The sequence below is a fragment of the Falco punctatus genome (genome assembly GCF_963210335.1).
Source record: "Falco punctatus genome assembly, chromosome: 2".
In the NCBI taxonomy this organism is placed as follows: Eukaryota; Metazoa; Chordata; class Aves; order Falconiformes; family Falconidae; genus Falco; species Falco punctatus.
In genome coordinates, this window is record NC_137581.1 from 75548085 (window position 1) to 75573367 (window position 25283).

General features: G+C 36.5%; 1 protein-coding gene across 4 annotated transcripts in view; it reads left to right on the plus strand.

The window, feature by feature from the left end:
- The window catches only part of ITSN1 (intersectin 1), a 141179-nt gene that overhangs the window by 79159 nt on the left and 36737 nt on the right, over positions 1–25283 (plus strand). For all 4 annotated transcript variants that reach the window (XM_080374684.1, XM_080374683.1, XM_080374685.1 and 1 more), the window contains 8 exons: positions 1883–2112; positions 3489–3610; positions 10566–10810; positions 12441–12600; positions 13421–13626; positions 14332–14414; positions 16570–16736; positions 23478–23523. In XM_080374684.1, the coding sequence (XP_080230810.1) occupies positions 1883–2112; positions 3489–3610; positions 10566–10810; positions 12441–12600; positions 13421–13626; positions 14332–14414; positions 16570–16736; positions 23478–23523 (1259 nt within the window). The remainder of the gene's footprint in view (positions 1–1882; positions 2113–3488; positions 3611–10565; positions 10811–12440; positions 12601–13420; positions 13627–14331; positions 14415–16569; positions 16737–23477; positions 23524–25283) is intronic.

Consider the following 25283-nt stretch of genomic DNA (forward strand, 5'->3'; position numbering starts at 1 on the left):
CAGCTTCAGTGTTACAACAAAACTGCTGAGTAATTGGCTCTGAATGCTTTGCAAGTGAATATACAAAGGACAAATGCAGCAATTAAAATAAGTTGTCAGAACAGCGAATTTATTAACTTGTTAGATGACTTGCATTTAAGGCAGAAAAGTGTAACAGTATTTCGTAAAGGAGGAAGTGATATTCTTCACTCTGGTATCTTAACCTCTATTCATGGTGTAATGATCTAAAATATTGAAACGATATCAGCAGTTTAATTGACAACCAAAGATTTTTTTGAGCTTGTAAGTTAGTAGCTGCCATCTTAAACAGCTTGCTGTGATGCATTTGTCACTAATTTTGTAAGTATGAAGAAAGTATGAAAGTGGAATAGGTCGTGGAACAAAATAAAGCACACTGTGCATCTGTTATAGCCCTTTAGAGTTATATTTAATGGTGCAAATTGTTTCTAGCAGAGATGACTTATTCTTGTCTTGTCCTCTGTCAGAGGGGAAGGACTTGTTAGCTTTCACAGTTGGGAATGTGAAATTTTCTGAATAGTTCTACAGGAGTGCTGTATGAATCTTGCAGATGATTTTACTCCTTGCAACTCAACAGGAGGATCAGGACTACCATATTTTCTGATTACTACTTCTTTCTTCTTCTTCTTCTTTGTTTTTTTTTTCCCTGATTTGGCTGGTTTGAATCTTACCTAGGGATGTTTGTGGCTTTGAGAAAATAAGCAGAACCAATTTGTTTGGTGTTCTTGACTTCTTCCTGTATTTTTGAGCTGAAGTCCATGCTGAACAGATAAAAATTGAAGTGTGTAATTTGCTGCTTATTGGGTTTCAGGGAAAACTTAATGGTAAGAATTCATTATTGAAAATGTCTGGCAGTAGCTGTAGTTGATATCTACAGGCCTAGATTAAATAAAACGAATTGTGGAGCAAATGAAAATGGTAACTTGCAATGCTGATATAATGGAATACACAGATTGCTTAAATTGGACCACTTGGGAAGAGATTTTCGAAAGCAGCCTTATGTGGAACTGAAGGGCTTATGTCTGGGTTCTTGGGTGCCAAGAAGTTTTGTTTCTTCACACAAGGGAGAATTTTTTTCTTCCTCTTTTTCTTACTCCTTTCTCCATATGGTTCATCACTAAAACCAACTGCATAGGATTTATGAATGCCATGGAAAACAGTGAAAAGACAATACATAAAAGTATTGTTGAATCCCCAAGCTGAGACTCGGACGTTGTTGAGTTGAAGAGGTGGGACTGAAAGTGTAAGATACTGAATGTTATCAAGCTTATGATTTGCAGAGTAAGAGTAAGACCAAAGTAAGACACTGTTCCAAGATACCTGTGTGAGGTTTCATACAATAAATAGAAAAACACAGGTATATATTTATTCTCATGTTATTGTAGAGAAGATATTACAGCCTCAATAAAGTAAGTAAAGCATTTACAAATCTCTGAAGAACTCAGACAAGAAAAAATAGTGTTGAATAATATTTTTTCCCATCTTAGATTTAGCTCCAAAAGGTAAGTAGTTTATAACTTCTGTATGCTCAGGTTGCTCAATACCTCTTCTAGAGTTCTGTGAAATTGTATTGTAAAGGTACAGAATTGATATGTGAGTTAAAATAAAATTTTAAAAAAGGTATTTATTTAAATGCAAAGAAAAAAGCAGCTCAAGGCAATGGAGGCCTGCACTTAGTATTAGGTTACATTAACTAGTATTCTCTTGATTGTCTGAGAGTCACAGCTCTTTCTTTATGAATACATATGGAGTCATGCAAAAGTCATAGAGTGCACTTTATACTATAGATCACACACAAAGACAACTAATGTTTATGATCTTTTGTTTGACTGCCTTAAAAACACCCACCTTAACTGTCCAACAGGCGAATCCAGGAACGGGATAAACAGCGGCTTGATCGAGTACAACCAGAAGAAGAACTTCAGTGGCAAAAAAAAGTTCAGGAAGATGAAAAGCAAAAAAGGGAAGAAATATCTAAGAAGAAGGAAAGTGAGGATAAGGGGAAACAGGAAATGCAAGAGAAACTGAGTAAACTTTTCCAACCACATCAAGAGCCCGTCAAGCCAGCTGTCCAGGCTCCTTGGTCAAATGCAGGTAGGGTAAAAAAAAAATAAATCAAGAACAGCTGTTGCATGTGCTTCTTGAACAATTCTGTCTTCCATTTAATACAGAAGAATATTATGTTTCAAGGTTGGATTGTTAGTCTAGATAAAGTAAATCATGCATGGATTGAGCTCTAGAATCCAAAAAAAGTTTTTCTTTTAGGCTTCACTATTTTTCCTAAAAGTATGGTGTTTAGCAGAGTGTAAAGCACAGTTAATGAGACTCACAGTGCCAGCTGAAGAATCTTAACTGTAAGTTGTGAGATCGTGATGCAAGATGTCAAAAATTATTTCTTTGTTTTTCTTTACATTTTTTATTTTGATGTGGAATATATGCCTTGGGAATTTTTATAGTAGCAGTATGTAATTTAGTTATCCTTCTTCCTCTTCGCCCTTCCCCGTGCATGTTGTTTACCAAACAAATGACCTGAAGTCTAAGATTCAATCCCCTTTTTTCTTCTATGCACATGATCACTTTCAGCTGAGAGCTTTTTCTCTGCATTATAACCTGATTTTTGCCCCTATTGGGAATCATGGTTCCCCCTTAAGTGGCTTTGATACATACACAAGAGAACTGATTGGGAATGTGATACTTGTTTGAAAATTTGATCAAAGGATTGCATAAAGGGGAAATTACCTTCTGTCTTTTAGCCCAAATCTAGAATTGACTTGATCTAATATGTCCTCTTGCTAGGTTTTGTTTGTGCAGAGTAGCAGAGGGAACTTTTATGACTGAATAGACAAAATAGGAAGTGCATTATACAAAAGCAATTTAGCTTATACCTTTGGGGCTTTTCTGTATTCTTTTTCTAATAATACATCTTTAGCATGTAATTTTTTTAATACACCATCTGTAAGTGACCTCTTTTCAGCCAATCTATATGTACTAGAACATTTTGAAACATCTTTCCTGGAAGTATAGTCAGGCTGCAAATGAAGCTGCCACACAAGCAGGCTCCAAAAATATTCAGGATACCATTGATATATGCCAGAACATCACTGTTTGAACCTGTGGCTGATCAGATTTAACCTAAAAAATCATTGAAGCATTTGAAGAGTCATATATGTTGCATCATAAGTACATGAATCTTACTACAAAAATAGTTGTATATATCATAAAAGTTAAAATATAGTAATATTTTACCTGATATTTATAAAATAGTAATAAAATTGTATTTTAAATAATTCATTTTGATATTTTCCCTTGTGTAAAGAGAGGACAATATACTTCCTACAGACAATATATGGTTTGTTAATTTTTGTTGCCACTTTCACCTTGTTTTTCAAATATCTAAAAAATAATGTGTTGTGATATTTTATTTTTTCCTTAACCTTTATATCTGTGTGGGTTTTTTTTCCTTTGCTCAGAAAAAGCTCCTCTAACCATTTCTGCTCAGGAGGATGTAAAAATAGTGTACTATAGAGCACTGTATCCTTTTGAATCAAGAAGCCACGACGAAATCACTATTCAGCCAGGCGACATAGTCATGGTAAGAAGGGATTGTGATATTACTTGAAAAAATTACAGAAGTGTTTGTGTGATTGAAATTATATATGGCAAGATTTTTTTATAGACATGAGAAAAATATTTCAGTGAATACCAAAATTATGTGATATGACATAGTAACCCTATTATAATAATGGATAATTTCTAACAGTTCATTCTAAGTGTAAAATTTAAATATAATCTGAGTAAATAGTTATCACTTTTAGTATACTGAGCCAGGTGTGTCTGTCAATGTGTTTAAAAAGGTTCCTGTACAGAAGTTATCTCAGTGAGAGGTGTCTGTCCTCCAGGGTACCTAGGGAGTAAAGTTCCTGTTATTTTCTATTGAGACAGTGGCTATTATGTGTGGAATCAAAAACTAGCTTTGATGAAGTATGTTTTTATTAAGAAATTTACCTTTTTATAAGAATAGTAAAAGAGCGGTGTGAAGTTTTTAATTTGGAAAATTGCCTTTATTAAGAGAATGTGATGTCCAGTGTAATACTATGTGAAACTATTACAATAAACTACAAGATGACTGTACTTCCATCATGATCACATAAACAGTAACATAGTCTTTGTATGGTGCTGACACTTCTTCAGTAATATTGGAAATTTTTATACAGCTCTTCTGGTGGCAGTTCTTGACGTTATGATCTAGTGCAGGGGTCCTCAAACTTTTTAACCAGGGGGCCGGCGTGCAGATAAAGTGGCAGGCAGTCATCTGCGGCTGCTTGGCTTCCCCCCCCAGCCCCCGGCGGGGGGGACAGGACGGGGGGTTCTGTAAATAGTGGGGGCCAGATTGAGGACCCTGGGGGGCCGTACCCAGCCCGTGGGCCGTAGTTTGAGGACCCCTGATCTAGTGTAATTGTAACTTGAAATTTTTTGTATGACTTACTGTTTTTGGTTTTAATCTACTTAAGTCTTTTTTTGAGATACTTTTACATTTAAAGAGGATACACAGTAGGTAAAACGTCATTTCTAAAAGCGGAAACTTCAAAGGTTAAACATTTGGTTGCAGGTGTGTTGGTCCAGAATTATTTCCTTTCTTTTGTGTGTTTTGTTTTTTGGTTTGTGGTGGTTTTTTTGGGTTTTTTTTGTTTTTTTTTTTTTTTAAGTAGATGATGAGATACAGGGATGTGGTTAGCCTATAACTGTCAGGTTAAACTCTAAAGCAATATTCTGCTTTTGTCTTTAGTTATTTCTAAAATTATAGTTCTGTTGTTAATGACTGCAGTTATTAAATGTATATGTTAAGATCACACTAGTAATTTATTAATATTAACAAGCATATGTCTATTCATAATGAAAATTCCTAGTGTTACTATTAAATGAAACCTTGTTCGCTGTGGGAAGGTGTATTCATTATTCTACCCAGCAAAACAGACTTTAAGACCTATTGCGTTTTGGCACAATTTAGTAAGAATTGTTTTTTGAAAAAATACTCTTTGTAGACTCTAATAAGTTGTAATGATAACTATTTTTTAAAAAGCTTGTTTTCTGGGGAGATGAGCCTTCCTGTCTCAGCCTTTTTTTTGGTTTCGTTTTGGTTTTGTTTTTTTCATCGATTCAGCTGTGTTTCACTGATGTGTTTGTGAGGCATTAGAAGCGCTTTTGGAAACAAAAGGCAAATCCTGGATTAGTAGCACTACTGAATGACTCAGAGGCCCGATGCCATTCTGTATAACAGTGCAACGTATTGTTATTATGTGTCAGGAAAATAGTATTGGTCGGTCAGCAGTTAAATGAAAGAGGATACAGGTGCATGGGTCTCCTTAGGCTATTGAAAAATGCTGTGTTGTCTGGCTTTCTTGGGAAATAGATTGTAGCCTAGGCATGGAAACTGTTTTCATCCTTGAGAAAAAGCGATCACTATTAGGTAGACTTGCAGGGAAATAACATTTTTTGCCAGAAAAAGTATATTTTTAAAGAGCACTTCACACATTTCAAATAGAGACTTTGAGGTTATCTGAATCTTTCTATATGTTAATTTTGGACTTCTATTTTAACTTACCCTACAAAAGTAGGGTAACTACTCTCAATTTTCATTAACTAACTTCTGACTCTAATTAAACTTGATGACTAATTCTTGTGGGATTTATCTCCTGCTCTTAGTAATTGCTTAAATGGGCTACTCTTAGAAACGTTAATATAAGTAAGACACTTCTGTGAAATATGTTATAATTTTACCTTGCTTTAAATCATTGCTTTCCTGATGGAGGTTAAAAGGGAATGGGTAAGTGTGCTATATGACTGTTAGGAAGTCTATGCAATTTATTCATTTTCATAAATACAGATTTTGTTACCATTTAGTTTACTTGTTTTTAAATTCACCTTGGGTAAAATTAACAAGCAAGCTCACATTGTCAAAAGTAATTTAACTGCAATGGACCAGAACTTACTTTTGATAATGGGCATTTGGACTCCTAGACTCTTCTCTGTCTTTAAGTGTTTGTTGTGTCCTGTGGGTCTAAAAGGTTTGAGTTGATGTTTTTTGGAAATTATTAATTTACAAGCTTACATGTTAAAGTGTGTCTAATTTATGACATAAATGCAACTCTGTAGTTAAGCTGACCTATACAGTTAGGAGTTTGTGTGCAACAGAATAAGTATTGCTTAGAATAACTGTGTTCTAACTTAGGCAAATCTAACACTTCACCATTTTAACACTTATAAATGGCTTTGTGTGTGCTTGTGCAATCATGTCCTATAATCGTATAGCTGTATAGAAGGTACCACCCAAACTGTAACTGCCATGAGCAAAGAATTCAGCTGAAGCTCAAATCCATTACTGCGCACATGGAAACCAGGCCTGAATCCTGGATGTAAATAGGACTGCAGAATTCATTATGTCAGAATGACTTGTGGCTTTAATAGATGTATAGCTTGTAAATAGTTTTTATGACAGTGTAATGCACTTTTACACTGTGCATGAATCTTAAAACCTGTCTTGGTGGAAATGAGGGAGAAGGATGAGGGTTTATTCTGAAATAAGTATTTGCAAATTTGAGGAGGGCTTTCTTCTGTCTGACTTTCCAGTACACATTAGTTATCTGTAGCACTGGTGTGTCTTGTGTAATGGTTTAGCAAGTGCATGGGGTGTGGGCTGTATTTTTTTAATGCTTCTACTTTTTAATTACAGGACTTTTATATTTTCTCTTAATGTGGATTTCTGCTTTCTCAGCTTCTTACCTTACTATGTACTTTAAATTTATTTCGCTGTAAGATTGATTTATAATCCTAACTATAATTTAACCAAGCTTTTGTCTGGGAACAAATATTCCGAGCCCAGAAGGCCGTGCTTCTTTCAGGGCTCTGTCTGTTCAAGAGCTTAAGTTTCTATGATGTGTATGAATATATGTATACAATGTATGGAATTCTTTTCCTTTGGATAGCTCTTCTACAAAGCAAGTCCTGCTGGCATTTGCTGCTCTTAGGGTCCAGCTTGAAGTAAATGAATGGATTCTGTTGTTGCTGATAATATTTTGTATAATAAAGCTTATTTAAATAAACTTAAGCGTAATTTGGTGAAATACAGGTGGGTTAATGAATTACTGAACTGTAGTGGCTCTGATAGCAAGAGGACATAAGCTAAACAGGAGGTTCATGAAGAAGCTTCCATGGAAAGTCTAAAATTAATGATAGTTCCTTATGAGTTTGATGGTGAGAATTAGAATGAATGTTCTTTGTATTAGACACATAGACAGCCTCGTTGTGTTAGATCCTGTGTAGGCGTAATCAGCATATGGCCTCTGGCCCACGGTTGATATTCAGCATTATAACAGGAATTCCAGTAGTCTCAAAATATCTATATCAAAAGCCTACAAGTAGATTAGAATTAAAATTGTCATTGAATGGATAGATAGTTGAACAAAACAGATAATGGTACTCTGTTTAGCTTTGATTAAATACTTTTTGTTTGAATATTAGGGTGTTGCTTCATAAAAGAGGGCTTCTCTTACTGTGTGCATGCACTGCATACACAAGCCAAGTCAAAGTGGAGTAGACCACTGCAAAGCCAGTCCTTCTGTTGGCAGAGCTGCTAACTGGATGTGTTGATTTTGCTGCTAAGGTTTGGGTTGCTGTTACTCCTGTCACTTGTGTTCAGTTGCTGGAACTAAGTAGTTGTAAGCTGTGGCTCTAAAGCATATTTGAATAAATAAAACATAAAACAACACACGCTATAATTCTCTGTACAGGTGTACATTTAACATGTAGTTGTATTTTGGAAAAAAATCTGGGATAGTTTGTTGTAGGGGCTTGGGGATGGTAGGTGTAAAAATATAAGGAAATTAGAACAAATTCATTCAAAAATAATTCAAAGGAATTTATTTAAAGTTCCACTACTGTACTACAAAACCAGATGCAAATTATATTTTATACGAATAACTGAGAAGCCAGATTTTTTGAGTTACAGAGTTAAAATTATCCTTCAAAGTGCCTTTTCAGAAGTATACATAGAAAACATAATTGAACAAACATAAATTTGACTATCCTAATAGGCTGGTTTATGAATTATTTTAACTTAAAACTGTCTTCTAAAGAGACATTAAATTGCTTGGTTTTGACACCCTTTGGGAAGTGGTTGGTTTTTTCTCTGCTTGTAGAAAGCATTTCTTTCTGAAAAAATCACAGTGGTTTTTGTATGACTGATTCATTTCAAAGATGCCCTCTTTAGAATATCACCATAACAGATTTTTTAGCTTTTCAGTCCCTATTCTTTGTATGTCAGTGTTTCTAGTTACTACTTGACTAATTGAATGAGGGTAGAAACTATGTGACTACTCTTAGGTTTTTAGGATATTCAACTTGACATCAGGTGCTGACAATCCATTTCTCCCTCCCCCTTCCAAGATTCACCCTGTGCTGTGACCTTCCATCACTCATACTGCTGCTTTAACTGCAGTGGAAATTTTGCTCTGCACTGCAGTAAAACCACATTGAACCGGTCAAGCATGTAGTCCATATCTCTGGCTTTGCTTTGAGTTAATAGGGACTGAGAGAGAAGATGGACCCAACAAAAAGCAGGAGTAATGTATTGTTTTGCCTCAAAAGAGGGTTGTGGGATACAAATTACAACAGGAAGCAGTCAAAGAGTCAACAACTGGCCTAAGGCGCATTAGTCTATCAGCAACTCAAGTGAGTAGTCCATCAGCTTCGTAGGTATCAAACAAGTAATCAGAGGCAGAAACTTTGCTGCTTCCATTTCAGTCACTTCTAGGCAAAAGAATGGTCCCACTTTTAGTCTAGAGCGACTAGTTTGCACCATTACCAAAAATAATTTTTCTTGCCACTAATTTCCTTTCTTTCTCCAAACAGGCATCTGATGGTGTTCTATTTTGTTAAAATTGATAGAGTGAATTCATAGGTGTGTTTCAAACCACAGAAGCATCTAGCTCAAGACCCCCTACTATATGCTGGTTTTCCTGGTGTCATATACTGAAAACTCCCTTAAGAAAAGGATACTATTTCTTATTCCTTAGCTCATAAAGCATTATCAACAAATCCCTTACATTGATAATGGATTTTTAGGGAATGGTGTCAGGTGATTTACAAGTACAGATTTAAGGATCCTTGCCTGCCCTACTGTTATCTGCTACAGTCAACTCTTGAATTACACTGTTGTTTGAAACCCTTGCATATTTTGAAATACTGATTGCTACTGGGCTAAACAGATGAGAGAACTTCTTGCCAAAGACCAGCCACAGCATAAGGCTGGTCATCTGACTTTTCATTACTGGCCTGATTTTACTTCTGACTTGACCATTGCTGGGGAATCTGCAGCTACCACAGCAGATTGTTGCACAAAGTAGGTGTTATTTACATATCAAAGGTGCAAACCCTATTCATATGTAAGGATTTGCTTGAAAACTGAGATTCTTTTGACCTACCAAAGAGATCAGATAGCTAGAACACCGAATTTGCCAAAATTATTACTGAACACAATTACCGCCTTTTTTCTTCTAAAAAATTTCTGCAACTGACATGGCCTTGGAGGTATTTAGCCACCATATCAGTTCACCAGGGGTAGCATAGTGAATTATTTGTCTTCTCTGCAATTCTTGCTGAATGTAGTAAGCTGCAGCTCACAGAAATTAAACTAATCATTTTTGTTGAAATAACACACTAAGACAGTAGTCTGTCAGTAGAGCTTGGAGAACAGATGTGTGAAATGTTTAAGAAGAGTTCACAGGAAAGTGTGGAATTTGCAAAACCATAGCTTAATAAGATTATAATAATCAATAAGTAGGAATTAAAATGCAGTTGCAAAAATGGCCCTGTTTCAACCTGTCCTTTATGGCTTGGCAAAGATGTTGGAGTGAGGTGAAAGAACCAGAGGCCTGCAAATTTATGTATGAAATCTTGCCACAGAATTGTTCTGTATAAATACATCAGCAGATCTGTGGCTATGCTTTGTTGGATGGGTGTTTTTTGTAATATGCTGTGGGGTTTTGTTGTATTTTCTGTAAGAGAGAATCTAGGAATATTGTTTTAAACTGTGTTTTCTGTTAGTTAAACCAGAAATATCAATATTTAAGGGATTTCTGTAGAACTCACTTCTCCCAAATCTGCTGTACTATGACAGACTTTCAAGCAGCTGTTTAAAAAGCCTTGCCTGGTTTATGCATTAGAACTGAAACAAAACCTCTCTACCTCACCACCAATAAATCCTTTTAATTTTGGCTTGAGGGGAAAGAAGGAAAAGAAAAAAAAGAATTGCAAAGCAGTAGTACGTTGCAAAATATTCCTTTATGTATTAATATGCCATAGAAGGAATAGCTATCAACTTTCAAAGGTAAATTACAAAATTCTACCTAGGTGGAACTTGTATTTGTAATGAAGGTGTCACGTCTCTGTAACTAGAGAAAGTTAATTACTGTGAATGAGGTGGATTGTTTTAAGTAAAAATTCCATTTGTATGTTATGTTTCTTAACTTTCTACCTTAATGTGTCTACAGGTGGATGAAAGCCAGACTGGAGAACCAGGGTGGCTTGGTGGAGAATTGAAGGGGAAAACTGGATGGTTCCCTGCAAACTATGCAGAGAAAATACCTGAAAATGAAGTTCCAGCTTCTGTAAAGCCAGCAGTTGAGGCGGCTGCTGCACCTAAAGTTTCTGTGCATGAAACCACTACATCGCTAGGAACTCCTGCTCCTACAGAGTGTACTACAACTGCCAATAACTGGGCAGACTTCAGTTCAACGTATGTTTGGTAGTGGTCATTACCTTAAATATGGTGGAGTCCTTTTTAATCGATTTGACTGTGGTGGCAGTTAAAACAGAGTATCAGGATTGCAAAATAAAACCAGCTTGTTTGAAGTGAAGCATTTTTTCCATAACAAATAGCTAAAATCGCAGCCTTGTGAAACTTTAACCATGTTTCCATCGTATCTGCCTGAGCAATGCAGAAGGACATATCACAAATAGGAGACATTCCTAAGAGGATGGTGACATGGTGGAAATCCCAAAGTGGTCACCTTCCTCCTTTTAAATTAATTAACACCAGTCCTCATTGAAGGTTTCCAACTTGGATTATGTAAAATATGATAATAATAGTTAACATGAAAAGATGATTTATTAATTCCTTATCACAACATTAATAAGACTGATGCAAGTAGAACATGTGCCCTTCTCTATATGTCTTGTTAACTCAGTGTAATGCTCTGTGCAGTATTATCAACCCTATGTAAATGGGGTTGGGTATGTAATTGTCTTATCTTTGGATCATATAATACATATTTATAAATTGAAATCTAAATTATCTTAGCACAATATTATAGTACATGATATGTTCTATTTAAAATTTTTCATCAAATAGGTCACAGGAGCATTTCCAGTTATTTAAACTTTTTCTGGTTTACTACAGTCATTTTTCTGAAGGGGGGGGAGGGTAAGACTAAGTCTTGAGCTTTCTGGAGATGTCTGGCATGTACTGGATTTTTATCGTTTTGAATAAACTATACTTTTGGCAAAGCTGTTTCTACCCTAGGTGCATTAATATATGCTTTTACGCTTTTCATAAAATTAATGTTCAGTTTCAATACAAAGTGAGTCCAAGAGCATTTATAGTAATAATACTGTCCTTGATGTGATAGAGGGGTTAGGGATGGTTGTGGCCTTTGGACAATATTACAGTCTGGTGGACAACAACTGATTACTCCAACTAATAGCACAAGCAACAGGCAAAGGAAACTTATGTTTAAGATAGATGCTTTGTTTACACCCCTAGAGTTCAGGGGATTATGTTCATATAAGTGAGTATTTGGAGGCAGAAGTGTGGATTATGAGATTTAGTAGGCATTTTAAAGGACAAGAGATAACATAAAAAGATAAGAGGTTGCATAAAACTAAATGAAGTCAGTAGGAAACAATTTTAAGTAAAAGAAAAAAGATAAGGATTTGAATGAGAAACAGTGAAATGATATATAAGGGAAATGAATGTGAGAGGTCAGTGACATTCAGGTGTGAAAACTTCAAACTAGTTTTGAAGACAATAACGATTTTTTCTTTCCTTTTGAGTTACTTCTTTCCACTGTGTATTATATAGACTTCTGTTGTGTTGGGACATAGCTAAGAAATGAAATTAAATTATAAGAACAGCTGGCCTTAAGTAGCAAGGACAAGTAACTGTTTAGAGGTTGCCTTTTTAATATTATTGTTAGCCTATGTTTGATTGCACTACTTACACCTGAGAGTTATGATGCTCATGGAATATTCAATTAAAAGAAGTTAACCTAGAATGTAGAAATTTTTTTCTGCACAATCTTACTGCGTGAGTGTGTTTATTCAGTTGAAAATGGTAGGAATTAATGTCATTCTCATTTTTTTTCCAGATGGCCAACAAACACTAGTGATAAACAGGAGACTGATAACTGGGATGCCTGGGCAGCTCAGCCATCTTTGACTGTTCCGAGTGCAGGGCAACTGCGGCAGCGATCAGCCTTCACTCCTGCCACTGTTACAGGATCATCTCCCTCTCCTGTCTTGGGTCAGGTGAGCACTTATATTTGTTAAAACTGTTCTGACCCAGCATAAATGTTTGGAAAGCAAAGTATGAACATTGACCATGCATTAAAACAGCCCCCTGAGACAGGTAAGCTCTTTCAGTTCGGAGTGATGAACAGGTAGTGTACATCTACTTGCAACATTCATGGCAGAATTTAACATGAATCAGTTTCTGTTCTGGTATTCTGTGCTGGCTTTTTTTAGGCTTTGGTGGTCCAGTCTTAATGTTTTGGCAGGATGCCTGTTTTGGGTCATTTCTGTGGGGCTTTCCTGAATCACATGAAAATAACCCTCACTCCAAAGTGGATTATGTAGTTAAGTGGAATAGCAATGGACAAAGCCTCACATCAGATGAATTCTGTCCATCTGTTAAGGCATTTCCTCCTTCTTAACTGAACAACATAACTGTTCTTGTAAGCTAAAGTGTTCAAAAAATGCTAAATATCTTAGTATCTTAAAGAAAAAAAGAAGTTGGAATGTACAGTGAATAACTTGCAGCAAAGCATCATTTTCCATAAAGTTTTCTTTAAATCCTGCCAAAATAGCCTCATGAAGGTTTATTACATGTGCATCTTGTCAAATTTTATTTAACTTGTTAATATTGATTATGTGTTAACAGATAGAAATGTAGGACCGTAAGCATTTCTGGTATTTCTTTGTTTAATGGACTTTGCTTTAAACAATTGAGGGAGAATCTGTGTATTTTGTTGTTATATAAGTAGCATAAGAATATAATTCCTTAAGCAGCTTGCTTTATGAAAGGTGGTGCATGACTGACTTCTCTCTCATTTTTTTACAATTGCATTAGGGCGAAAAAGTGGAGGGGCTTCAAGCACAGGCCTTGTATCCTTGGAGAGCGAAAAAAGACAACCACCTTAATTTCAACAAAAATGATATCATCACAGTTTTGGAACAGCAAGATATGTGGTGGTTTGGAGAGGTTCAAGGACAAAAGGGGTGGTTTCCAAAATCGTATGTGAAGCTTATTTCAGGCCCCATTAGGAAGTCAACGAGGTATTTTATTTGCTTTTACTATACTTCTATACTGAAATAGTTACATAAATATGAAGAGTTGCATGCTAATTTTAAAGTTTAGAATCTAGTCTGTAAAAAAAATAAAAAATAAAAAATAAAATTCTTTGTATGGCTTTCTTCTGGGGAGTTCTGACTTCCAACCCTGGAAATTTGTATGAAAAATAAGAAAACTGACCTCTGTTCTCTGAGTCATATATCACCTACAGAAGATCTAAAGCTTAATGAACGGTCTTAATTTTATGTGACTTGCAACTCAAAAAATAGTGTATTAGATTTTATGAATTACAGCAATGTAAATCATAGCTTATCTTTCCCCAAAATAAAAAGGTATACCTCAAAACTTAATGACTTATCATTACTGTTGGATAATGAAACAATCAAAAACTGGTTCTGTGTAATATGAAAGCAACATTAACATTAGTAATACAAATGAGAATGATTTTAGATATTTTTTTTCTAAGGGAGAAGAGGAGGTGCAAAAACTTATGTATTTAAGGCAGTTACCGAAGTATAACCATGACTGGCCATTATACTTAAAAGCTTTAATTTGCACATATACTATCTCTTCTTTTAAAATACAGCTAATTGCTTGTGGATGCATATGCATTTGTTTAATTTTTAAATATGATAAAAAGATTTCTGAAGAGATTTAATTTCTTAAGTAACGGTTATTTTCTTCTAAAGCATGGATTCTGGTTCCTCAGAAAGTCCTGCTAGTCTGAAAAGAGTAGCATCACCAGCAACAAAAGCAACTATGTCAGGTGAAGGTAAGCATTTCAAACTGAATGGCACTAATAGTATATTACTATGTAATTAAATAGAATAATTCTGCTTATTACCAGAAACAAGCTTAGAATCGGATCTTAGTGTTTTAAGGTCAGGCCTGTTAACATGGAAATACAAATAAGTTTGCCTCTAGAATGATGTAAATTTATTGTAGTAAAAATTTATATATGTTGTGTATATAGAAGAAATAATTTCACATGCCATTACAGTATCTCCTGTAGTTTGTACTGTTTCTTGTATAAATATTTTAGTAACGATTCCCTGTCTGGATTGGGCTTTTGCAGGAGGCCAAATAAGCACATACGAACGTGTACTTGATGACATCAGGAATTTATTAATAAATGTCTCAGTTTCACCCAAAGCTCATTTCCAATGTTTCATTAAAGCTCTTAATTAAAGAAATTACAATTATATTTATGGAATGTTGTGATTGTTAATGTCAAGGCTACCCCTCACTTTTAAAGATGGAGCATGGGGCACAGACAGATAATTGTCCAACCTCTGAAGGGTTTTAAAAGATGTGCGTTCCTGGTTGTTACCACCCTACAGCTGGAGGTTAATGCCTCCACATGAGCTGTGTTAACAGACTGTGTGGGCACTCTTAATCCACTTCAGTGCAGGGTCAGCTAGGTTAATTTAAATCACAGTCAGGGTAAATCAGTGGATCTAAATATAGGTTACAGATGAGCATTTGTATATAATCTCTGCAGCACCTCTTAAGTTTTTTAACTACAATCCTACATAGAATTTTAAGTGAAAGTCTCTTTGGTTAGTGATGTATTTAATTTGCCACTGGCATGAGCAGTACAGAAATTAGAAGAAGGGAATAGTAAAGAACCATGTAACAAGGAAAGTGAGATAATCACAGTTATTTCAAAATACAACTAGCCTTGCTTACTACATATTTGAGGGACAGCAATTGTAGAAATGCTAAATCTTTTTTGTGAAGTATGGGATATCTCAGGTCATATGTTTGTATTAAAAAGAAACACAACTTTTATTAAAACATTTCAAAAAAGCTGTATTTTTAAGAAATAACAAAGCATGGATTTAGCACTTCCTATTACATTTAAAGGATTTAAGAAATATTGCATGTGTATAGCATACATATGATATTTAGTGTGTGTGTGTACATGCATACAGACAGACGTGTGTGTTTTTCAGCTGCAGTTGTTAGACAAACTATGCCTTAGCTTTCATTAAGGATAGTCATTGTGGTTTGAGTTCTTGGTGAACTTTCCTGAGCTAAGATTTTAGATCAGACTTAGTGTTCAAGCAAATAGAACAATTGCCAGCTGCAGTGGAATACTTGAACATTTTCCATAAGCGTGGAAGTCTTCTTGAAATATTGCTTGTAGGTCCAGAGCTGGTCTTAGAAGCAGAGTATGATATAATCTTCAGAAACCTGTTTTTGCCTGTATTAAGTGTGATAATGCTCAGTTAAATAAGAATGTATCAGGTCATATAGAAAATGTTACTGGATTGTCTGAAATTCTTCTTTGTAATCATTTATGTAAACATTTTTTCATGTAGTCCTGTGATTGAATTATGTATTGCATTTCTCAACATCAGACTACTTCAGTGTTTTTGCACTTGAATACTAAGTAGTTGACCGTGTTGTAACAAAACAGAACAAATTCAGGCTTTGTCTTAATAGTTCCCAGCCATCTGTTGCATAAGATGCAATGGGATGTGCACCCTTCATGCAAAGCTTCAATTAATGAAAGAATTCATTGTATACAGGAGCCAAACAGTATATGTAAAATGAAGGCTGTATGTACAGATATTTGGATACTGAGACTTCCCATCCCCAAGACTGAAAATTCTAGTCATCAGCACAGAACAGAAACCATTGAGAAACATGTTTCAAGAGTGTTTTCTAACATAAATAAATAGTTTATGTATATTTTAATTATACTATAAAATTATTTTTAAAAAAGTCCCCTCGAAGTAGCCTTTAGATTGTATTTAGTTCTGATAGACATAATTTAATGCAGTAAATATTGAGGTTTCTAGGAATAGCATTTCTCATCTAGGTAGCCCATGGATAGACTACATTATGTTATGTTTTGCAAATGATAATTGAGCAGTTTATCAAGTGTTTTCCCATGTTCTGTATTTATTTCCCTCTTACAGAATATATTGCTATGTATACTTATGAGAGTTCTGAACAAGGAGACCTAACTTTTCAACAAGGTGATATGATTCTTGTGACAAAGAAAGATGGCGACTGGTGGACAGGAACACTGGGTGATAAATCAGGAGTTTTCCCATCTAATTATGTGAGACTCAAAGATTCGGAGGTAGAGACATATAAAAATGTTATAACAATGAGCTGGGGGAGGTATATTTTATTTGGTGGTGTAGCAATAGCTGCAAGTCAGTGGATCATAAGGGAAGAAAAAGTATTTTGCAGTTTTACTGAATGTGAGATTGCAAAGGGAAGACAATAATAGTTGCATTTTACAACATAATGTTGTAAATAACTCTCTGGATTATATATTAAAATGAATCTTACATATGTTCTATAGAGACAGTTCTATAGAGACAGATCAGAATAGCTATGACTACTTTGCTCCCCAGGTAAAGTAATGACCAAATTGTGTCTTACTGCTATTATTTTCTTTTATAAAAAATAAACAGTAATATTTCAGTCTGTTACCTGCCCCCTGCCCCCCTTGTTGTTTTCTTGCAATCAAGGGGAACAAATTTTGCTAACTACCATATTTATTTGAAAGTTCTTGACTGAATAATAAAAGTTCTGTTTCATCTGATTTTTATCCTGGAGTAATCTGATAGAACATGTCTGTATTACATTTTTTTTTTCTTAAGCATTCTAAAGAAAGATGTTTTCTCATTTATATTCCTTACCTGTTTGAGAGGATAATTCATCTCCTAGTAGGAGTTATCTTAGACTCATGTTTGAATTCAATACTAATCTCTTGATGAGAAGGTTTTCTTGTTTATGTCTCTAAAAGTAATAGGATTTTTAAAAGTAAATTAAGTAAAAATTACTGGATTTTCAGAAATCTGTGTGATAACACTTTTTCAACAAGTCTCGAATTCTTATGTGTACATACATATGTGACACAACTCAATGAGAGACTATCTGCAACGTAGAGCTTGAGCAAAATCACTCTTTGAAATTATTTCTGTTGGTGGGAAAGCCAAAGAATAAAACTTGCAGTGAAATAGCTGTAAAAAGCCTCTATACAATAAATTTCTAGATAGTAGAGGAATAATAATAATATTATTTGAGACAGGATTATATAAAAAAAAAAGATATTTAGTAGTGCAATCCTTGGGAGAAATAGTGTTGTGATCCTGCTTTCAGAAATATTTTAGAAACTTTTCTCATCTATATTGTGCATCATGTAACAATTTTCTTCAATCCCTCCCACTACTAGTTCAAGAACTAATCAGTCTTATACTGGAGAAGTCCTGTCCCAGTCTTGATTAGTTGTTCCTTTGTGCTGTGAAGTACACTTCTCCGTGCAGATTAAGAGTGTAGTTTCATAGACTAGAATCATGGAATCATAGAATCATTTAGGTTGGAAAAGACCTTTGAGATAGAGTCCAACCGTTAACTCAGGGCTGCCGAGTCCGCCACTGAACCATGTCCCTAAGCACCACATCTACATGTCTTTTAAATACCTCCAGGAATGGTGACTCAACCACTTCCCTGGGCAACCTGTTCTAATGCTTGACCACACTTGCAGTGAAGAAATTTTTTCGTAATATCCAATGTAAACCTTCCCTGGCACAACTTGAGGCTGTTTCCTCTTGTTCCATCACTTGTTGGGAGAAGCTACCAACAACACCCACCTTGCTACAGCCTCCTGCCAGGTAGTTGTAGGGAGCGGTAAGGTCCCCCCTGAGCCTCCTTGTCTCCAGGCTGAACAACCCCAGTTCCCTCAGCCGCTCCTCATAAGCCTTGTGCTCCAGACCCTCCACCAGCCCCGTTGCCCATCTCTGGACACGCTCCAGCACCTCAATGCCTTTCCTGGAGTGAGGGGCCCAACACTGAACACGCCATTCCAGGTGCGGCCTCACCAGTGCTGAGTGCAGGGGCACGATCCCTTCCCTAGTCCTGATGGCCACAGCATTTCCGATACAGAATGATCACTTTTAGTCCTTTCTAAGTGAGCACAGGTCTGGTCCTACCTGCCACATTTTTCCTGCCACTGTCTTTCATCTGACCTGTTAGTAAGCAAGGTCAGGACACCAAGCAGAGCAAAAGCTAGTCTAGCAGAAGTAACATGTGCTTCTAAGATGGTACTCTGAATCAGGTCAGCAACGGTTACAAAAACGTCAGCACCAGAATTGGTATGGGTCGAGAGTAGTGAAGGAGGCAGGATTGCCTCAGCATCAGCTTAGATTAGCTTGAGCTGTTTTTTGAACTGCATTCTTAGCTGGCTTTTGTGTTAAATACTTTATTTTAGAAGCAAAACATCATACCTTACCTTTAGTATGAGGTTTTGGATATTCCTGTGCTCATTCCTACCTTTCAGTTGTGTCAAATCTAGTGACTATGGAGCAGCAGATAAAGTTAGATCAGGTCCCAGACTGGAAAAGGAGTAGTTAATGGTTCAGTTAGTGGAAGCACTGTAGCTGTAGCACTGTGGAGCCCATCACAGCAGGCTAGCTTGTCTTTTTGACAATTAGAATAAATTTTGTACAGTAGTAAGTTGTAGTGTTAGGCAGGGTATAGGTTTACCCTGACAGCTGAGCTCGGTGAGAGTCCAGACAAGAAATTCTGAGCTCTGAGTCCCCAAATCTAGCAGCTTGATTCTCCTTTGAGTGGTGCCAGTTGTAGCAGCGGAGATGTTTGTGGGTCTGTATCAGAGAATTTACCTGGTTAAGAAAAACACTCCTTTTTGCACTCCAGGAAGTGGATTATAGTTCAGCCCTGCCAGTAATTCTTCACACACAAAAGATGGTGATTTGCCCCACGGTGGTATAGGAGCAAATGTACTGATAATTGCCTGGCCCAGTGGAATATTTTGTGATCATGAAACTGTGCCCTGAGTCTCTTTATATTACCTGTAAGTTTGTATTGTAGTTGATGAGTTGGAGCTTGCACTGTCAGCCTCCTAAAATCCTGTGAGGCCTGTTTCATAGGTAGGTAGTAATAGCTGGTAATTAGTTACTTCCTCAGCTACATTCTTGTTAGTTAATGTTAAGTTTCCTTTGAACTTTTGTGAAGGAACTGTTTTTGTTTCCCCTTAATATATTCTCAACAGAGTTTAGTCTTAAAACCTGGAAATTTATGTTCACATGTGCAGAGCTACGTTTTGTGTGCCTTTAAGGACTGGATGCATGCCCTGTCTGGTAAGAAGACAGGTGTACATATTGGCAAATCTTCTTGGTAGAGCACTCTGAAGTAGATATTTAATACTGAAAACTGTTTTTATTAGAGAGGTCAGTTTGTTGTTTCCTCTGATCTCAGTTTGGGGCTGAAACGGCTCAGGGCAATTCATCAAAAAGTGCTCCAACTGCCCTTTTTGCTGGTGAAAATCACATCTTCAGATAAAACCTTGAAGAGAGGGAGGAAAAAGCACAGAGCTCATGGAGATCTTGATATTCAGGATGGTTATTTTCATAGTGATTCATATGCCCTGTAGGACATATTTCTTGTTCCAAGTGGATAATTGCCATTACATGTACAGCGTTTTGCTATTCAGCTTGTTCACAGAGCCAGTTTTTACAAAGGTTTTCACAACAGCGGCTGTCTGTTAGCTTTCAGATGTGCTGCTGTGCTTGGACAGCTGGCCGATTCTGGAAAATGTTAATGAAAGAGTAAATCAATTTAATGTGTTCTGCACTATTGGCTTAGACCTGTAGAAGTCAGGCAGTGCTGATCTTTCAACAGCAAGCGTAGAGTTTGTAGGAATGGTTATAAGCCTCAAAGCATCACTGGTTTATACATCAGAAGATTTTTTGGATCTGTTCTTCTGTTCCTAGTCTAAGGCTACCCATTCACCTCAAGTTGCTAAATTAAACTAAAGTTTCAACTTATTAATAGAATGAAAGTCTGTTCTTCAAACGATGACACTGGTTCGTGGTCCATTCTCAAGAGTTTTCATTAGGTTGAGGTAGATGAATACAGGTCTGTAATAGCTTTTTAATTCTACTCTGCATCTTTTAAGACTGGTAATAATTACCTCTGCATAAGGTATGGAGCTCATATGGTGGACTTGGAAACACAAAAATTTAGACATCTCTAATGATGTCTCTTATGAAACTTTGCATAAATGTTCTAAAAATAATAATAGTCTGGATGTATTTAATCTGGATTCTAAGGATCTTACTGTACAAGACAATGGGCAAGTCTGCTGTGTCTTACTGAATTAACAAAGCAAGTTCTGCTCTACTGTTTCAAGAGACTTCATCACTTGTCACAAAATACCCTCAAATGCAGTTGGTGTCTCAGGTGTGCAAAAGGGAAATAGAATGGGCTATGTCCTCTCCACTGTGTTTCTTTCAACACAGAGAACAGAAAATACTTCTCCATCTACTGAGTGGTCCAGAAGTTGGGTCCGTCTTAAACGCATTGTTTATTAATTTAGTTATTTATTGAAGTACTGCAGGACTTCTCTATGTATTTCTTCTGCTTTTTTACCAAGGATTCAGAGAATTCTCAAACAGAATTCAGACTCAGTCTGGTCAAGGTGATTTTGAATCTTCTTTCAAAATAATCTCTATATGTTTACTGGTTAACTGTAAAGATACAGTGTTACAACCTGTTTTATCTGTCCCTATGGTCCTAATCTGGCAACACAGTTATTGACTAAGATGTCTTGAAGGAGCGTTTTCTCTGAAGGATGTTTCTTTGCCAGAAACACTTTCCAAAGCAGAATTAATTCCTGATATTGCCATACGAGTGCCAGTTGTCACCTTTGGTTCCACACCTTTTAATCTTCCATACTTGGGACTGCTGATGGATACAGTCACTTTGTCTGGATCATCTTCTGCTTCTCCCCAGACCTAAACTTACTTTGTGTATCTGACCTCTGCGTGATGCTTTCCAATTTCACTTTTTTGTTAATATAGGTCACTGTCATTGTTGGGAAAGGTGGAGAACTGAAGAGAAAGGAACATAGGGATGAAAGGAAGATTTGCTGGTCTTGTAGAAAGTAATTATAATCAGTCTTTTACAATGATAAGAAAGTAGCGCTGAGGCAGCAATATCCAAGTATCATTTAAGTATCCACTTACCACAGTCCTTCCCAAAATTTAAGTTGGAAAATATCAGGGAGAAGTATGGTTTACTAGGTGTGTATAAGGTGCTTTGGTCCCAAAGTAAAAAATAAATAAATAAATTCTTCCCATCCCCACTCTTCACCACCAGTTACAGCTTGTGAGGTAGGCAATGCCAGCTGCTGGGTTTTCTGCTGTTACTGGGTGGGGCTGGCTTGGCTAATACAGTATTGTGAGGTGCTATAGTTCAGTCTGAAAGATCAGGCTTCAGGAAAGCTACTAAAAACATGGATGTCTTAAAGCAGCTGTATAGTCTTCAAGACAGACTTAAGATCTATCTAATCTATTGGTATAGAGGCATCCAAAACTAATGCATGTGTTTAAAATGGCTCTGTTCTCTCAGTTATTTAACTAGTTTTTTAGTTAATCCTTATATTAGTTTCTGCCAGAATCCCCAAGTTTTCAAAGTGTTAAGTTAATGTGGAGAATACAGAGGATGAAATTGTTCTTTTCCATAGAGGAATTAGGATTCTATGGAAACCTTCAGGTCGTTTGATGTAGGCTCCAAGTTTGTGTGGAGGATCCTAAAGAAGTTATGGGGAGGTGGAAGTGTTGTGACCCTTGCTTGAACACAAGAGGATATTTATGGTGGCTTAACATTTCTGACCAAAATACAGTTTAGAGTTGTTATGTTGCTGTTATCCATATTAGACCTTTTTATTACAGAAGATAAGACTGGCAATGTATCGGGAAGAAACTGAAGTAATTATTTAGAGGGCAAGGGGAAGCAGTCTTGTACAGGGATGGTGGGTAAAAGGGTTGGAAGATGACTGAGAAAGGGAGGTGTGCAAGGGGCAGAGCTGAGACCACACACTGTTTTGAATACTGTAATTGCATGTGTGTCAGTAGACCTGTGACTACATTAAAATAAAGAGATAAAGATAGTTCTTTTCAAATAACCAGTGGCATCAAGGGAAAAGTGTTTTGGGGTTTTTTTGTTTTTTTTTGTTAGGAAGAGGACTTTGAGTTTGTAAATTATGAAAGCTTTTCATGTTAAATTTTGTCTTTCAGTATTGCTCTTTTCCTATACATAACTGAACTGAACTAATTTCACTGCTTACTGGTTTTCTTGTGTCTATTCAAAGGTTTTTCTTGCAAATCTCTTGGGCTGGATGATGATGATGTCCCTCATCTCACCCCATCTAGGTTCAGAGGAAATAGCTACAGATGATGATAACACCTTGCTATTCAGTGTCCGATGCTTCTCTTACTCGGGCACAAAAGTGGTGGTGGGGTTTTTACTCTACTGCAATACGCACCACCTAGTTTAGATGACTCATCTTAAAGATGCAGTCACTCCACCAACTATGCTAGTATGCCATATGAGAAATTTTAGAACCATAGTATGGACAGTGTTGAAATAATTACATCCAGTTAGTTTTTAGGCATATTTGCAATCCAACTATTTGCAGAGTTGAAAACTACTATTGTTTTAACTCAACTTGACAGAATTCACATTCTGTAGATAAGCAGATTTACAATTCAAATGCTGTGTAATTCAGAGTTACATTGGTTTTAGTAGTCTATGAAAGGAAGAAAAGTTCAAGAAAGAAGTCTATGCATTTAGATAGTTATTCATCCACTTCCATACACTGCTTGGTATTTATTCCTACCTATTAATTGCCATCTAAAATATGAAGGGTTTCTGTAAGAATAGAATCATCTTGTGGGAGTTTTTTTAACTTAACATGCTTGTTTAATTTGTGAAAGTAAAGCATAGCAAATCGTTTTCATATACTGGAGAAATAAATAAGAGTGCTAAACTTACATCTTTCTATTTCAAGGCCCCTGGAGCAGCTGGAAAAACGGGAAGCTTAGGGAAGAAACCTGGTGAGTCATATTGTGACACCACCTTAGATCTGTTCTTTAAGTACTTAAGTTGAATGGCAACAAAATATTTTCTGTGAAAATAAATTATGTTTACTCTTGGTCACTTTATAATTTGCACTGGTGAAAACTGTTGTCTGTAATAAAATAATGCATAATCTGTCCATCATTCTACCTAGTAAGTATCAATCACTAAACAGCATGTAGGTGGTGCTCAAAAGTAAATGTAAACTTCATGATAGATTGCTAAACAGAACAGTGGAAGCCTACAAAAAGCCCAAGTTTGCCAGTGCCTCTGAAAATGAAGTACACATTCTTACACTGGTTTTACAGAATTTTGCCCAGAATGCTACACAACATGGTATATATAGATTCTGTGAGCTCTTGTGCCTCAAGAGCACATACCTTATATCCATGCTATGTAGCTTACTGCCTGGTCACAGTGCAGAAAATCATGTTGCAGGTTACTTTTTGGCTAGAAAGAGGTCCCCTGGCTCTTGGGGTAGTGGGGGCTGTCCTTCCAAACAGCCATTGTATTTCCAAAGATCATTAGTAGAAAAGCGCGTTGTCTGCCACTGGGAGACATTTGTAAACTGTCCAGGAGACACCTCTTTTTTTCTCTCTCAGTTTTTGCTCAGTTTTTTTTTTTCTCTCAGGATTTATTTTCTTTTGTAAAGAGATGTCTTTGCATTGAGCCGAACCAAACTAAATAGGGGGTGCTCCGTGCTTCTGTACTGTCCCTTTCTCTGAGCCTTGCTTAGTTGCATAGCGAGTTGGTTCAAGGGTGTGATCTGCCAAATGTTGCCTTATTTCCACACTCACGTGCATATGCATGTGCAGGGTTTTTTTTGTGGTGTTTCGTGGTTTTTTTTGGGGGGGTGGGGGGGGGTGGGGGGAGGAGGTTTTGCTTTGTCTCCCTGAACTGACTCACTGTGTGAGATGCGAGGACATTAGATTGCAGCAGCCCCAACTTCATTTGGCTTATTTTACCTTGACATGTGAGCAATGTTGCTCTTGTCAAATTTTACTGATCCATCTGCGGAAAGAAGAGCTTGGCAGTAAACTATGCCTGCCCTTTCCAAGTTTCATTTGCATGATTAAAAATAGTTATGTTAATAGATACAAAGTTCAAGAGGCAGACAAGAATAGAAATATGGAAAACCTCTAGAAGCGATACCTGGTAGAAATAGTGAGAAGATACCGACAGGACTGGCTGCTTCTTCCATGAGTGGGAGAATGGTGGATGGCAAGACTTCAGCCTAGAGTACCAGCCTTGTAATTGCTGGTCTCCTGGATTTGAGCTTTCAGTGGAGACTGGGGCAATGTTGACAAAAGCTGTGTTAACAATCTTTTGGAGTTTAAGAACAGCTTGGGAACAGTCCTGCCTATTTTTCAGCAAGAGATTCATGGATATTTGTGCTATAAATGAGCTGATAGTACTCAGCCAATGTAAGTGAAATGGTAATGAACGAGGTGAAATATTCCTGTTTGTTCTACAAGCAGCAGGATGAGTGGGTGGGAGTTGGTAACTGTGTGTTGAAGGGCAAGGGAAAAGAAACTCCTCTCTACAAATTATTTAAGCAGCAATATGAGGACAATTATATCTGTGAGAAGACTTTCCCCCCCCCAAATGTACCTGTGTTAGTAGAGGCCACATATTTTGGCCTAGACTGTAATTGAATTGGATCTCTTCTCAGTGTTTCAATATTTAAATAAATAAAAATTAAAAAGTTCTTCCTGGAAGGAAAGCTATTTCTGTTTTT